At 55.0% G+C, this 16065-nt stretch overlaps 1 protein-coding gene across 1 annotated transcript in view; it reads right to left on the reverse strand.

The window, feature by feature from the left end:
- Nucleotides 1-16054, reverse strand: part of Plxna1 (plexin A1) — a 45626-nt gene extending 29572 nt beyond the window's left edge. Inside the window, exons 1-3 of the mRNA XM_028781747.1 lie at nucleotides 16032-16054; nucleotides 10071-11331; nucleotides 8427-8609 (exon numbers count right to left, since the gene is read on the reverse strand). Coding sequence (XP_028637580.1) covers nucleotides 8427-8609; nucleotides 10071-11312 — 1425 coding nt within the window. The 5' untranslated portion in view covers nucleotides 11313-11331; nucleotides 16032-16054. The remainder of the gene's footprint in view (nucleotides 1-8426; nucleotides 8610-10070; nucleotides 11332-16031) is intronic.
- Between the last annotated feature and the right edge of the window lie 11 nt (nucleotides 16055-16065).

Raw genomic sequence — 16065 nt, forward strand, 5'->3', positions numbered from 1 at the left:
TGGAGTCCCTAGGTGCATGCATGACGGGGGTCCTTGTGTACACATATGTGTGATGGAGTCCCTAGGTGCATGCATGATGGGGGTCCTTGTGTGCACCTGTGTGTGATAGAGTTCTCTAGGTGCATGTATAACGGGGTCCCTGTGTGTACGTGTGTGATGGAGTCCCTAGGTGCATGTATAACGGGGTCCCTGTGTGCATGTGTGTGTGATGAGCTCCCTAGGTGCATGTATAACAGGGTCCCTGGGTATATAGTATGTGATGTAGTTTCTAAGTGCATTCCTAATGAAGTCTCTGTGCACATGTGGGTAATGAGGACCCTTTGCATACATATGATGAGATCCCCATGTATGCACATGGAACAGGTTCCTATATGTATACATATAGTGTCCCTGTGAGCAAACGTTCAATGGATGTCCTTGACATCCTGTCTATGACAGGTCCTTGTGTACATACCAGTTGATGGAGCCCCTGTGTACACACATGGGACAAGGGTCATGGACACATGTGATGATGGGATTCCTGTGCACAAGTGTGATAAGGTCTCAGTGTGCATATATGTGAAGGGGGTCCCAGTACATACATGTGATAGGACCCTGTGTGTACATGTGTGATGATATGGCCTCTGCATACACAAGTATAATGGAGCATATATGTGTACATACATGTTCTAGTCTCTGAATGTGTGTGTGATGTCCCTTTGTATACACATGATGAGTCCCTGTGTAAGCATATGAACATGTGTAGTAAAGCCTGTATACATATGTGATGGGCTCTCCATACATACGTATATAATGGGTCCCTGTGTACATGTGTATATGGTCCCCAGGACTATGCATATGTGTGAAGGGGAAACTGTATACACATCTAGGATATGGTCCATGTGCACACATGTATCATGAGGTCCCCATGTACATGTGTTTGATAGGACTTATGTAAGCACATGTAGTGGGGATCCCATATACACACATATGATGAAGTCTCTGTATATAACTGTTTGATGGAATCACCAGATGATAAAACCCCCCAGTACACATGTGTGTGATGGGACCCTGTCTATACAAGCATGTGATGGAGCCCCCATGTATATGCAATGGGGTATATATATGTGTGTGATGTGGTCCTCATTGTATATGCCTATGTAATGGTGGTCACTGAGTATATATGCATTTATGGGGTCCCCAGGTATAAACATGAGGGGACACCTGACTGGAATGATGGTCCCCAGGTCATGCTGTATCCCACCAAGTAGTCACTAAAGTATAGCCAGCTTCATCAAACCACATAGAAAATAAACTGAGACTCACACAGAGCCTGTGAGAAGAACCAAGTCCAAGGCACCTGATTTTAACTGGGGCACAGCCTGCCCTGAAACATTGGGGAGCCAGCCAGGAGGGCATCCCAGGAGGGCAAAAGCAAGAGCTTCAGACGGCAGAGTAGGCACAGGGCCAGGGCAATAACAGCAGGGCAGCACTGACAGGGCAGCAGAGCCCACGTGCCAATGGCTCAGCCCACAGTTGTCCACTCCAGGGCCACCCACCTGGAGACAGCTGCTCTGGCAGCCCCTTGCAAAGCAGCTGGACAACTGGCAGAACATGGGAAGGCATGGGCTGGGGCATCCTGGGTATCCTTACCATCTCCAGCTGTTGCCTTCTTGTTTCTTGCTCTTTTCTCCAGATACCAGAATCTTTGGCAACTGTCCTGAACAGCCTATTGTCTCCAGAAGCTGTGGTGGAGCTACCTAGCCTCCTGATATAGTCCCAAGCTGCACCAACACCTATTCACCCTAGTTTGGTGACATAGTCTTGTCCATCCTTCCTGTGCTTCTCAAGCCTCGGGTCTCTATTCTATCTCTTGGGATGGACCTGAAATCTCAGCTGACCAAGGAGAGAAGCCAGGTCAGACTCTGATCTCCCCAATGGACAGGAGCACCCTGCCCATGGATCCCAGGACACCTCAGGAGAGGCCATACAGAGGGAGCCTGATCAGGCTAGAGAGGAGGCTGACATCAGTGGAGAAGGCCAGAGCCCCAGGCTTGCCAGGCTGCCTGCTCGGCTCCAATCACCTCTAAGGCCCTGGCCAACTGCTACAGGGCGGGTGGGCAGGCAGCTGACAGCCTGGCCAGGTCAGCTGTCCATCCAGCCCTGAGCCAACAATGGGGCCATTATCTAGACCAAGGGCAGGCGGGGTTGCTGAAGAGGATGTCTGGGCTATCCAGGCTGTATGCCAAGGCCGGCACGCGCCCTAGCTGCCCGGAGGCAGGGGGCTGCCCAGTTTTGCCCAGCCTAAGAGAGGAGGTCCCTTGCTCTGCTTGTCCCAAGATTGCAGCCTGGGCTGACCCTACAAACTATTTAGCCCTAGCCTCCCTACTTGTGAGAGTATATTGGGTGATCTCACTCCAGGACAGGGCCTAGAGGAGAAAAGAGATCAGGGGTAGCAGCCACTGAGCATAGTAGTTTCTGTAGATAAAACTGCTAAGCCTGTCTTCCCTAGGAGGTTATCACAGAAGGGGCTAAATAAGGCAGCTTCCATTCCCATAAAGGCCCTTCCTCTAACCCCCTGATCACCACCACTCTCAAAGGCCAGGCAGTCTGACAGTGTAAGAGTAGCTGGCACTTAGCTACTCTTAATTGGATGACAAAACATGGTTTGCAGGTGCCCGATAGCTATAATTGGGCCAGGTATAAGCAGTGATTCCAGGGGTCACATCTCTCACCTCTACCTCTGTCACACATAAAAGAATGGGCAAAGAGGTTAGAGCTCTAGGCAAAGGACAGCCAGGGCTGTGAGGACCAGTTGTAGCCTGCTCCACACAGTAGATTACTCTGGCCAACTACTCACCTCTTAAGACTGAGAATTCAGAGGTTGGCAGTTCTACAGGAGAGAGCATCTGATTGGAGGTTATTTGGAGACTGTGCTATGGCCCCACTGTTCCCCCACGCACAGAACACATTTACTAGGACAGCCCTGGGCTGGCCTACTGTGGCCTCCCCTGCCATGGATGGAACCTAACTGTTCCTGGGGGGGAAGAGCTGCCCAGTAGGACACATTAAGAGTGACTTCCATTTGCATCTGGGTAACCTGTTGGCCACTAGGAGCTGATATGTATCAGCCTGGGGCTAGTAGCTAGCTAGCACTGATCAGGTCTGTGTCTTGACTCCACCTCTGATGGCAGGAATCCTTTAGAACCAGCAAGAAGGAGGCAATGCTCCCAGGAGACAGAGATGCCTGCTCAGCACCATGAGAGTACAGGAGTTCCACAGTGGCACATCTACTCCACAAAAGGCAGACAGCCTGGGCCCCTCCATTCTCTACTTACAATCAGCAGGCTGAGAAAACAGAAATGGACCCTGCTGAGTAGAGCCAAGAGTTTCCCACCTAGTGTTTGGAACAACTGACATCAGTCTAGAGGTTGAATAAAAAGACTAAGATCAGAGCCCAGCAATTCCTCCCGACACTGTCAGAACCTATACCTCAAAGGCTGGGTCCTTGGAGAAATGTTGCATGAAACACCGCATGCCAAGCAGAGGGTTGCATGCTTGACCTGCATGTGGCCCACAGTGTGCAGTTCATGGACCCAGCGCAGGCCACAGCTTGGCAGTGTGGTCAGGATGAGCCTCATGGCAGCTGAGCAAAGGACACAAAGAAAATGCACATGACTCAGCCCATTCCCAGAACGTTAGCCGCAAAGGGTCAGCCAGGTCATCCCTGGAATAGGCAGAGACTGGGAGGGGCTCTGGGGATAGTGATGCTGGTGGTGTATCCTCCAGTGAGCCTTCACCATGGGCACCATTATGGGTGCCTCTGAAGATACAGGTCTCTCGAAGGGCTGGGTGCAGAGGCAAAAAGGGCAAGCCGGAGGCATTCAAGGTCAAGGGCCTGTGTTGGCAGGCAGGGCTGCTTGTCCTCAGGCAGCAGGGCTGCAGCAGCACAGACTCTGATAGCAGCAGAAACAGCTGTAAATGAAGAAGGCCACTGACACACTTGAACTGCAGAGTAAGCCAGATGAAGGCTTCACTCCTGCTCAGGCTTTAGATGTGCTGAGCAGAGCTGAGTCCATCCCTCAGAACATCATGTGGAGACACTGTGATTAATACCCTGAGGAGCATACACCCTCAGGAGAGCCAGACATCTATGCCTGGACAGATAGGGCAGCACAGGCTGAAAGGTAAGGCCTTCAAGGCTTATGAGCATGGTCTGGCAGGACAATGGGCACCACAGCCACATCTGTTCCAAAGATTATAGAAGCAAGAGGGCAAGAGAGAATGGTGGTCCTAGGTCCAAACTGGAATACCACCACTCCTCTCCTCTCCTACCCTGACCCCGGTCCTGTCTTCTACCCTCTCCAAGCCCTGCCAACTCACAGGGAGGCTTGGACTCATGCAAGTCCAGGAAAAGAAAGAGGTTTCAAGAGATGCTGGCTGACCAGGGTAGACCTCCTCAATGGCTGGGCCCCAAAAGGCCCAGAGCAGATGAATGCAGCCTCAGGTGCCGCCTCGGGTCCTTCCCTCAGCCCTGCCACTGGCCTGTGATGCCTTTTCTCAGCTCTACAATGCCACAGCCTAGGTCTCTGGCCCCAAACTAGTGCTTCATATGCACATTAGGTGGTTTATAGAGGTTTCTAGAAACAAAGGGTTAATTGCCAACATTCAACGACCTCTCACACATACAAAACAACAACAAGAAGACACAGATATCTAGATTATCCTGGAAAAAATGAAAAACACAAAAACCAACCAACCAACCAAACAAACAAAAACAAACAAACAAAAAAGATGCCCTAGCAAAAGAGGCTACCTGGCATGCTGACTAGAGGCCTTGGCTGGACATCAGCCCTGAAGTAAAGGAGACAGGGTTATTGTCCTGGGGTACTCCTTCCTTCCCAGGCTTCTGCAATAACCTGGAGCAAGTACTTGACAGGAGTCCAGAGCCTATGTTTGTAGAGGTACCTGGGCCATCTTGCAGGACCAAACAAGGCCTGCAACTGTAAACTCAGACCAGAAATGGCTCTTTGGAGGCTGTAGGGGGAGCTACTTACAAGGCTGGGGCTCTGGGGGCCCAGGGGGATGCTGGGAGGGGCATTCCAGAGAGATGGCCTCTATTTGGGGGGAGGGTCATGTTGGCAGGCAGGGCTCTGGAGAAGAAGGGGGAGGTAGGGGCACCCCAGCCAGCCTTGAGCAGCTGAAGTTGGCAGGTCTTAAATTAATCGCTACAATTTTACACAACAACACGTTTGGCAGGGTCTGGCCTAGGGCCAGGCAAGTCTCTGGAGCTCCCTGGATGCTTTTTAAAGCCCTGGAAGTCCCAGGCCTGGGAAAGATGGGAGGGGCCTGCCTAGCCTGCCTGCCCTAGGTCAGGCAATGGCCTGGGGTCCCTAGAGTCCAGGTTCCAACAAGCAGTGCTGAGAGTTGGGGAGGAGGTGGGGCCATGAGCACCCCTGCATACAGTTAGTCAGCAGAGCCAGGCCCAGAAGCCTCAGGGGTGGGAGGAGCCTGGATAAAAACAAGAGGGCTCAGGAGGCCACTCCAAAGCCCAGATGCAGGAGGTGGCCTGCAGCCCACAAGCAGCGGGCTAGTACTGGCTTGAATAGGGGACCATAGAAAGTTGCCCATCTGTCAGGGGCATGACCTGGGGAAGTACAAGCTGTGGGAATCTTGTTGCCTGGTGGTAAACCAGGCCCCAGGCCCAGCAGTGGGAATGTCAAGCATTTCCAAGCTAGGCCAGCAGGTAGAGGGGATTCCACTCTACTCCCAGAGACAATCTAAGGCACTACATAGAGGCCATGCCAATCTCAAAAGCCACCATAGCAGCCCAGGATACAGTCCTGGGGACCAGCAACAGAAAGAGCAGCAACCAAAGAGGCTTCTCTGAGTCACTGAAGCATAGTCTGAGTCTCAGAGCCCTGTTAGGTCCCAGTTATCCTCCAAGGACCCACTAAGGAGGGGAGGGAGGGAGAAAGCAAGGACCATGGAGTCATGTGACATGACTGCTCTGTGCCTCAGTTTCCCAATATGTGAAATGCATGGTGGGATTGTTGTGAGACTTCTGGTAAGTCAGTCACAAGAGCACTGGGCACATGTTCACAGCGAGGGAACTTGTCAGGCTCTGGAGAAGTACTGAACAGAGGGCTTAGAGAAGCTCACACCGTCAGGGAGAGAGCTGACAAAACTTCAGAAACACCTCATTGGCACAACACTGGCAGCAAAAGATGATCGATAAGACAGAACGCCAGTTGAACTGTTTCCTGAGATCCCACGACTGGGTGGATTGGGTGAAAAGGTTCAGATGGCAGGGGGCCCATGACACAATTATATCCATGCCCTGGGTGGCACAGCATGCACCCAGTTCAACCACAGAGCTCCAAACAAAATGTCAGTCCAACTTCATACCCTCCCACACACCCAGCTGATCCCTCAGAGAGGCCTCATCCACTAAAGAGCTGCAGTTAGCCCAGACGCACCCAGGGATACAAGGAGCCCAAGTCACAGGCGAGGCTCTGGTGGGCAGGAACAGAGGCCCTTGGCCTGAGGAGGACACTGGCTGGGGCAAAGGGTCACTCAGACAACTTCCTCAGCTGGACTGTCTAGCAGCTGTCTAAACACAATCTCAAGGCAGCTGGGAGGACTGGACTCCTACCTGCCCACCCACTGGCACTGGTATGGAGAGACAGGAGGTAGGAAAGAGGAATGGGAGAGGGCTGGGAATTTAACCTCCTCCATGGGTGTCCCCCAGAATGCAGCTTCTGCTCATGGACAGTCTCCAAGGTTCTGTACTCCAGTACTGTTTCCTCTCTGTGGGAGCACTGCCAACCAAGACTCCGGAGAACAGGTATGCTCTGAGCTCACCAGTCAAAGCCTGGAACCAAAGGGGCCCCTGGGGCCCAGGAGGCAGCCAGGCGAGACAGGACTGGAGAGACCCGTTCTCCTAGCTTCACCCAGGCCTGTCTGGCACCCCCTCAGTCCACAGGACATCAAAAGGGGGCACTCCCAACCCCAGAAGCCCATCTCTAGCTGGGAGGTGGGGACTAGAGAACTCCAAGAGAAAGTCTCTAGGTTTCCTGCACCCTACCTTCCACAATCCCTCAACACACATCTAGCTGACTTCACTTAGTGGCTCCCCAGGCCCATGGCCTCCTTGAGGCACACTAAGTTACAGAAAAGGCTATACTGAAGCTCCAGGGCGCACCTGGGAGTCACAACAAATAAGTCAGGGCTCCAAGCGCAGTGAAGGTCTGAGCTGCTCAACCAGCCTGGCTCACTGTTCAGGTGCCTGGCTCTACAACAGAGTCCATAGGATTCCTTCCTTACCCTGAGCCCCCAAATTACCAGCTCAGGTCCCAAGGCCTCAAGACCACCAGCAGCACCCCACCCTAGGATGGTGACACTGAGATTGGGGACTTCCCAGAGAACAGGCAAGGTTGGAATGTGGTTCCCTCATGCAAGGCTAGGGAACTGAGAAGAGCCCAGGACTTCCTGGCCCTGGGCCCAGTCTCACCCACGGGCACACGAGCAGGCAGGCCAGAGGGAGGGGAGGCTGTGTCAGCAAGAGCTCTCAGCTGTTATTTCATCTCCTGGCCCTGCTTGATGGTCCTCTAGGGACCCAGGCAACTCTACCTTTCAGTGTTATTGGAGGCTTCTTCCACCCAGGTGGGACCCCACCCACTGCCCTTCCAGTGACAGGGCAATCCACAGCCTCTGGAAGTCCTTCCTCCCTGTGCAAACAGTTCTAAAAAGGAAGAGAGTCTAGAAACCAAACAGGCCAGTACATAGAGCCAGGTCACCCCAAGGCCTGAGCTGGGCCCTCGGTCACTCAAGTCTCCAGCTCCCTGGGCACCCGGCGGCTATGGTGTGAGAGAGTGGGGCTCTCCCCTTGCCCTGCCCTTGGCCTTGCTTTGCTGCATGGTGGGTGGGAGTGGGCTGGCTGAGGCAGAATGCTGCTTCAGCAGACACCAGATCTCCCAGGGCTGAAAGAAGGGCCAAATGGGAGGGGGGGCTGCACAGTCCTGCCCAGTCCAACATCGACACAAGCTTCCCACCCCCAGCATCTAGACATCCAAGCCTCCAGGACCCAGGCTTCTGTACAGCGGCCCTGAAAATCTTGTGCAGCAGAACAAAGGCAATCACAGGAAAGGTGGAAGCACCAGCTCCTTGCAAGCCCCATCTACCCTTGGGCCCTCAGACAAACAACAGAAAGACTGGGGAAAATGTCCCATGGGAAGCTCAGGAAGAAGGGAGCCTTTCATAGGCACCCAGATATCTGAGCCCTTCAAGGTCACTAGGCCTGGCACAGAGGCATGCACCTACCCAGTTCATGCACAGACCCAGTCTCCCTGTCAAAGAAAATCTGGTTTCCCTCTGTAGGATGGGACCTGAATACACACAAACACACCAGGCCAGGGGTGGCCCTTCCAAGCGCACACAAATCTGACCTTGCGGATTCGGCCACTGCGCGTGCCAGCAAAAACCACGGTGCGGCCTTGGTAGTCATAGGCCGCCACGGCAGTCAGGCCATCTTCCTTGTCCACAAAAAGGGGTGTGCCCTCGATGGTGACCGTGCCCCCCAGTGGCTGGTTGAAGTCTTGCCCACAGAAGTCGTCATCAATCTGTAGGGGCTGTAAGAAGTGGTAAGTACTTAGCAGCTTCAAGGACCTTTACCTTGCGCATGGGACAAGGCTGGGGAAGGCAGGCCTGGGCTGAGGGCTAGGGGTTTTATGACACCCAGACCCAAACAAGGCCTACAGAATTCTGGGGAAGAAACACAGTCTGTGGTAGCCCAGGTCCAGTGAATGCCCAGAGTGGGAGAAAGGCCCAGAGAGGGTGACTTGAAGGAAGGGCAGGTGAGCCACTGGTCCCACTCTAGAAACTGTCATGTTGGACAAAGGAAGAAATAGCCTCAAGCCGGGGGGGGGGGGGGGGGGAGAGGCGGGGACAGCCAATGGAAGTCTAAGTCTTCCTTCTGCAAATCTTACATTTGTACCTTGCATGTAGACAAAGGCTGTGTTTAAGGCAGGAGGGAGAAGGTACAACCAGGAGGCACAGAGAAGAGAGAGGGACTTGCTGTGTGGGCAGGAAGCAATCAATACCTCAGCGTTCCGGAGATGGCTTTGAGTGGAGGCACAAGCAGGGGGTGGAAAGGCAGGACAGGAGTTTGGGGATGAGGACAGCTGGTCCTCCTCTGGGGTCTGAGTTTGTTGGGATAGAGGCTACTAATATGGATGCAGAGGGAGGCCAGTCTGGCTGGGAATCCCTGGAAATAATCAAGGAGTAATGGGCAGGTCTGAGACCAGGGGCAGGGCATCAAGGGGACACATGGGGACACAATGCCTTTCCTAAGAAGCCAAGTGAAGACCGGTGGCTTCACCTCCCACTGCGCCACACTCACATGGCTCCTCAAGGAGCCAGGCGCTCCTGCTGCTCTACTCTATTCTAAGGAGCAGCCTGTGGTTCCAATTCTGAGATGGAAAACCTGCTGTCTCCTGGGGGAATAGCTGGCTTTGGGGGCAGGGAACACTGGCTGCAAAGCATCCAGCACAGGGTAGCTGGGTTGCCCCTATGTGAGGGCCTCTCTCCGAGTGTATCCCACCATGCATTCAGCACTCAGCACTGGGCACCGTTGGGTCCCAGAAGGCCGGCATCCTGCCAGGAGGATAAGGGGATAAATGCCACAGAAGCAGTGCCTGGGGTCCCTGTAATTAACTTCAATCCTATTCCACCTCTTACTGGCTGTGTGAGCTTGGGCAAACCAATCTATCCCTCTGATCCTCTATAACCTCATTTGTAAAAGGGGAACAAACTAAAAATTGTCACCACCACTCAATGTCCCAAGGGCTTTGGAGTTATGTGGACAGGTGCCACCATCCACTTCCTAAGGCACAAGGTGATGTCATGGCTAGGAGCAGACTTTGGGGCCAATATGCTGGGTTCAGGTCCTGCCTTACAAGGTTGGGGGAACCAGGGAGGGGGAAAAGTAGAAAGCAGGTCCAACAAAGAGCAGGGCCACCAAGGTGTAGGTGAAATGTGACCCCAGGAAGAGTGGCGGGAGCCCCCACCCCCACCCCCCTACTCCTGCTCACCGAGTTGATGCAGCCCAGCTCCTTGTTGAGCAGCCAAGGCAGTGAGAGCTTGCCTTCTCCACGGTAGCATGATTGGATGCGCTCCTTGATTTTCTCCTTGATGGCCCTCAGTGTAAAAAGGCACAGTGCCGACTCCTTGGGTGGCTTCACACGGTTCTTCTGGCCCTGTGCGAACACGGTGAACAACACATCCTCATTCTCAGCAAGGCCCAGCTGCTTGGCCAGGGCCTGTCCTGGCCGGCTCAGGTAGGCGTCCTGCACCAGGCGGTACTCCACTCCAGCCTGCTCGCAGCCAATGGGGAACTCCACATAAGAGTAGAACTTGGGGTCATTAACACATAGCCGTACAATTTTAGAGGTGAAGAAGTGCTCACCAGCGGCATCAGGCGAGGTAAGCTGCGTGTCCAGCTGCAGGGTGAGGTAGTATACAAACTGCTCGCTGCGGAAACTGTACACATAGTAGATGTCAAAGGCTGGGAACTTGGACAGTGTGTCTGAAGGGATCTTGAGCTGAGATGACACAAACTCATCCTGGTACACGAAGCCAAACATGTCAGCATCTTCCTCATTGGCCATGAGCCGGCGACTGGACAGAGTAGGGAAGTATTCTGATTTGCCATCGATGGGTGTGCCCACGAAGAGCTTGGCCTGGCCCTGGCCGGGTGGCCCAGCAATGAGCACTCCTGCCATGCTGCCAGCTTCTCGAACACTGGACAGGTAGTGTTCCTTGCGGTGGTGTGGCTCGCCCAGCTTGAAGAGATCGTCCAACCTCAGGAACTGGCAGATGCCCTGTGAGGCACTGCCACAGGCCAACAGGCGGTTGGCAGCATAGTCCAGCAGCAGAAGCTTGTTGACATTGTCTGTGCTGCCCAGACCATGTGGACATGACTGTACACTGGGAGGCGGATAGCATTTCTCATTGTCTTCTACAGGGCCTGTCACATGGGCCCGAAGCAGGGTTAGATTCCCTGACAGCTTGTAAATACGGTTCACGGCGCCAACATACACCTCGCCTGTCTGTTCATGAACCACCAGGTGAGTGAGGCCCCAGTCACTAGCCACAAAGGTGCGGAAGGCAGGTTGTGGACCCAAACCAGCTGGGGGTGAGCTGATGGCTATCCACACACCCCTCAGCAGCAGCAGCAGCAGCAGCATCAGTGTCCGAGGGCTCAGAGGTGGCAGTGGCATGGTGGGCTGGGGCCTCAAGCCAAGGTATTCAGGTCCTATAGGAGCGAGCATCATGGGACTGGGTTTCTTGGTCCTGGGAAGAACAGGTAAAAGAGGGTGTGAGTGTGGTGCCCACATATGCACAGGGCATCCATGCATGGCCTCCTCAGTCTATGAGCTCTTTACATGTGTGTCTGTGAGTGCACGCTATACAGATACCGCCAAAAAGACCCTCTACCACAACCCAGACAGATCAGAGCAAAGAAGGCACTTTCACGTCCTGAGACATACAGGTAGCAAGGGTGAGCCAAATGTCACAGGTATGCAGCAGTATCACAGGATACCTGCCTGGCAGCAGGGTGCTCAACTACAGCCTGTGTTTTGCCACCTTTGGCAAGACAAGAATGGGCTCAGGAACAAGGCAACTTTCAAGGGTCTGGGGTCTATATGACCCTGACCCAGAGTCTGCCCATCCCCTGAGGATCAAGATCCCTCAAAATCCTCAATCTCAAATGGGTGACATGTTTCCTGCATCAATGTTCCCACGAAAACTGGACAGAGATAGGCTGTAATAACACATATGCTCCTCCACACAGAGTGCACCATTTGGCTTAGGGCAGCCATCTTCCACACTATTAGATACCCTCCAATGTGTGGACTGCTCCCCTGAGACTCTAACCAGTCCCCAGCACAACATCCATATCCACAAGGGCCAGAGAGTGTCCTCCCTGCCTCCTACCCGTTCCACAGCCACATGGCAATTGTTCTGAGCTTGGGTAAGGCTAGTCTGGGCCACTTTCTATGGGATCTTGACCCTGACACTGCTCCCTGGCTGACCTTGGCCCAGTGTCTTACAAACTACAAGGCTAGCACTTTAAGGACAAATCTAGAGGCAGAACTCCCACTAGACTCTCCACATCCCCAGGCAGAGGACACTCCCATAATGCCTCCTACCAGGTACTCCACCCTCACACTGGACTCTAAGCAAAGAAGACTTCCAGAGAGAAGGAGGGCTTCCTAAATTCCAGCCCTCAGCAGTATCCTATGCCCACTGCTGGTACCTCTATCATGTCCACCCACAGCCATGATACAGTTTGGGCCACTTTTCAGACCTGCACTACCTTCCAAACCTTGGCACAACACTTCAAATCCAGCTGTATACCCATTGTCCCTGGAAAGTGTCACCTCCCAGGATTTTTTAGTGTTGGTTAAATGTAACAGCCCTAATGGAGACAATCCCTTTTCCTCGGTTTCCCTAGCTGCCAAAGGAATGACAACACTTGTTTCAAACTGGATGAAACAGTTTGAAGCTCATGTACTGATTGACAGGTGCTTGCAGACGTCATACTCTTGAGGACAGCAGGGGCACAGAGTCTGTCCTGTGGGCTTGGGGTGGGGGTGTCTTACTCTATTCCTTGGCTGATATCTGACCATGGAAGTGTTTAGTGTGGTGAGTGGGCAGTCAGCCAGTATACACAGTTTCTTTATACTCCCACACACACCCTCCCACACAGCCCCACTCACAGTCAGGGACACCAAGCCTTAAAGATGGTGCCTTCTAAGTGCAGGTGGAGAACTAGCCAGAGGCAGGAAGCTAGTCACAGGTGCTCAGCCCTTAATCCTCTGATCAGACTCTAGAGCACAAGGCACCCTGCTCTGCTCTGTCCCCAGACCTGCTCAGGTAAACCTGAGACGCATCTTCTGACCTGCTTGTACAGGCAGTAGCTGGAGGCACTCAGTTGCCTGTGGCATAGGTCTGGTTAGTGGCTCTGGCTACTTATTGCTCAATTGTTCTCCCAAAAGAACATAAGCTGGGTGCAAATAGGTCACACTCTTCTTCAGAGCCACTGGGCCCAAGCAGATTCAGCAAACACTGATTGGGTGATCAAGTAAGTAAAGACACTAGGAGTGGCCAGGGCCGGGCAAAGCCATCCTCAACATACATGCAGACGGGGAAACTAAGGTTCAGGGCAGCAAAGTGTTGGCCTGAATCCCAGAGCAAATGCAGGGTGGTACCACCTTGCAGGAACTCTCCTAGCAGGCTGTCAACTGCTTTGTGCCCCAAGACCAGCAGCCAACAGGGGCCTCCACAGGCAGCCAGAAGAGGAGCACACCCTCATCAGCCTCCCACCCTCAAAACCAAAGCAGACTAGAGAGCAGGTTGCTTGCAGACAAAACGGGCCTGGGCTGAGCACTGAGTCCATGTGAACTCTAAAGAAAACATGAATCACTCACCGTTTATCAGTTCAAAGCAGGCCTGCAATTACCAGGGGCTGGGCTCTCCCCTCCTCCGGGATAATTATACACGTCTTAATGCAATTACGGCCCTACTTTTTATATTAAACAGGAGGGACCTGGCTGAAGAAGCCACCATCCAAACTCCAGCCTGGCCCTGGGCCCACCCTCCCCCCGCCCCCGCCTCCCAACAGAAGCTGCTGGGAAGGGATTGGCCTGGGGGTGGGGGGGTGTTCAGGGCTGCTGGCCAGGAAAGAGGGGATCCCAAGCCTACACCTACCACTGCACAAAGACTAGCAAAGACGCCTGGGCTACTTTCTCCAGTCAGACAGACTCAGGATTCAGACAGATCCAAGGTCACACAGCCAGTTCTGATAGAAAGGAATCAGAGCTTCTGTGGAGACCCCCAGCAGGACAGGGGCCAGGTCCCTCGGATAACAATGTTTGCCTGAGAAGCATGATCTGATACTGGGTGCTGAGCTAGGCTAGGGGACGGGAACAGACAAGCTCTGGGTTCTGTGAGCTGCCTGGCCACTGTAGCCTACGGAAACTCCCAGGTGGTGCCTTCCCGTCTGCTCTAGAACCAGGTCCACCAGATGCTGGTGGGGCGGGGGTGTCCTAGGGGGCGGCAGGAAAGACACACCTGCTGGACATGCAGATGGGAGCAGCACAAATGGCTACAGCTCCCCAATACGGACAAGTGAGAAGCGGAAGTGCTGGGTGTGTGCAGCAGGGACCAGGAGAGAGAAGCTGGGCTTGCAGGTACGGTGGGGACTCAGCCAGGGGCCACTCTGGAGCAGGCCTCCAGTGGACCGCACAGACTTGGTACTCTGCCTTCTCCCAATCCTGGATAACACCATGGTTCTTGCTTAGAAACAAAGACCTCAGCGTTCTCACAGGAGGGCAGCTCACTCCCTGTGCCCTGCTGCTCTGGAGCCTTATGGTTGTGGACAGGCAGGTCTTACTGACATCTCACCTAGTGGTTCCCCATCAACTACAAGAGAAGGATCTCCCTGCCCTGTCACCCTGCCCCACCCTGAGGGAGGTCATAGGAGTTGGTGTCCAACGGTCTACTCTCTACATGGGTGCCTTGGAGTCCTGCTCTCTAAAAAGGTGCGAACTTCTAGCCTTCCTTGGGGTCCCATACTCCTGGCCAGGTGCTCCATGGGGATGTGGCTTTGTCCACCACATCTAGTCTGGTCTCAAACCCAAGAACATATTCCTCAGTCAACACTCTACACACACCTCAAGCCTCCACCTATGCTGTCCTCTGTGCCTGAAGATACCTTTGGTGAGCTCCAAGCTGCCACCTCCCCACTGCCTGACAGCTTAGCCCTGAAGCAGACTCCCTGCTTTGCACCTCTGTTCAGGGCACTGGCTAAGCGCTTCCCAAACCCAGCATACTCTTGGCCAGCCTAATGCAGCACTACCTCCTCCTGCTCACCCCCAGCAAGCATGGGACCTGGGAAACTGGGGGTGCTCCCGGAGGGCTGGAGAAGCACAGGATAGCACCACCCTGACGGGACTGGAAACCCGCAGCACCTGCTGGAAGAGGTAGGCAGCACCAGGAGACAGAGCCAGAGGTAGGAACCTGGCAGAGGGGCAGAGGCTCAGTTCCTTCCCATCCCCCCCAACACACCCCTTTCTTTCAAGGGGCGTGGCCCTAGCACCCCACCGATAAGACTGAGACAGCTCCGGGCACCTAGTAGCCTCTCAGAAGCCCTCTCATATCCTTTCAGGGCAGCACCTGGGGTCTCTGCAGGCAGAGGGGCCTCCCAAGAGTCTACACTCGCCCTTCTTCAGAGCAGCCAGAGTCAGCCCATCACCGCCGTCGTCCTCGCCGCACACCAGGCCTGGGACCGTCCAGGAAGCAAGGGGGGAAACCTCCAGAGAAGGAATGACCCGTGGAGGCCCTGCGCAGGGGGAGGCCGAGGAGGCCCGAGCCGGCGTCCTCTCCGGTGGCACCGCACCGCCCCTTGCAGACGGGTGGAGGGCCTGCGGGCCTGGGCTGGCTGCAGCGCCCACTCGCGCGCCGGAGCCGGAGGGGGCGGGGGTCCCCACGAAGCCTTACAACTTCCACCCTATTGCCCCAGGCCGGCCCGAGGCGCAGCCTGGGACCTGCCCCGAATCCCGCGGCCCTGCCCGGGCCTGCCCAGCGCGGCGCTCGTCTGCGGCCCACGTCCCCACCCGCGGCCCGGTCCGACCCGGCGCGGCACCGGCCGATATGGGCACCCGCAGGGCCCTTCCCGCGGGGCCACTGCAAACTTTCTCTCCTGCCTGGAGAAAGGGGCCGCGACTGCGGCCACAGACATTGCGCCGCCCGGATCGCAGGGCCCCGGACGCGCTGCGACCCGCCGGGACGCGGCAGCCCACAGCGGAGACCGCGCCCGGACACACGCGGGCGCCCGGCCGGAACCGCAGGACACGCCAGCCGCGGACACGCGCGCCGCAGTCCCCGCACACACCCCCGTGGCCGCCGCCAGCGCCCCCAGGCCACTCGGGACCCCGGGCCGCGACGAGCCTCCCGCCGCCCGCGGGGAAAGTTGCGCCCCGACTCACCCGCCAACCCCGGGCGCGTCCCGCCGCTGGCCAT

The sequence above is a fragment of the Grammomys surdaster genome, unplaced genomic scaffold (genome assembly GCF_004785775.1).
Source record: "Grammomys surdaster isolate TR1022 unplaced genomic scaffold, NIH_TR_1.0 531, whole genome shotgun sequence".
In the NCBI taxonomy this organism is placed as follows: Eukaryota; Metazoa; Chordata; class Mammalia; order Rodentia; family Muridae; genus Grammomys; species Grammomys surdaster.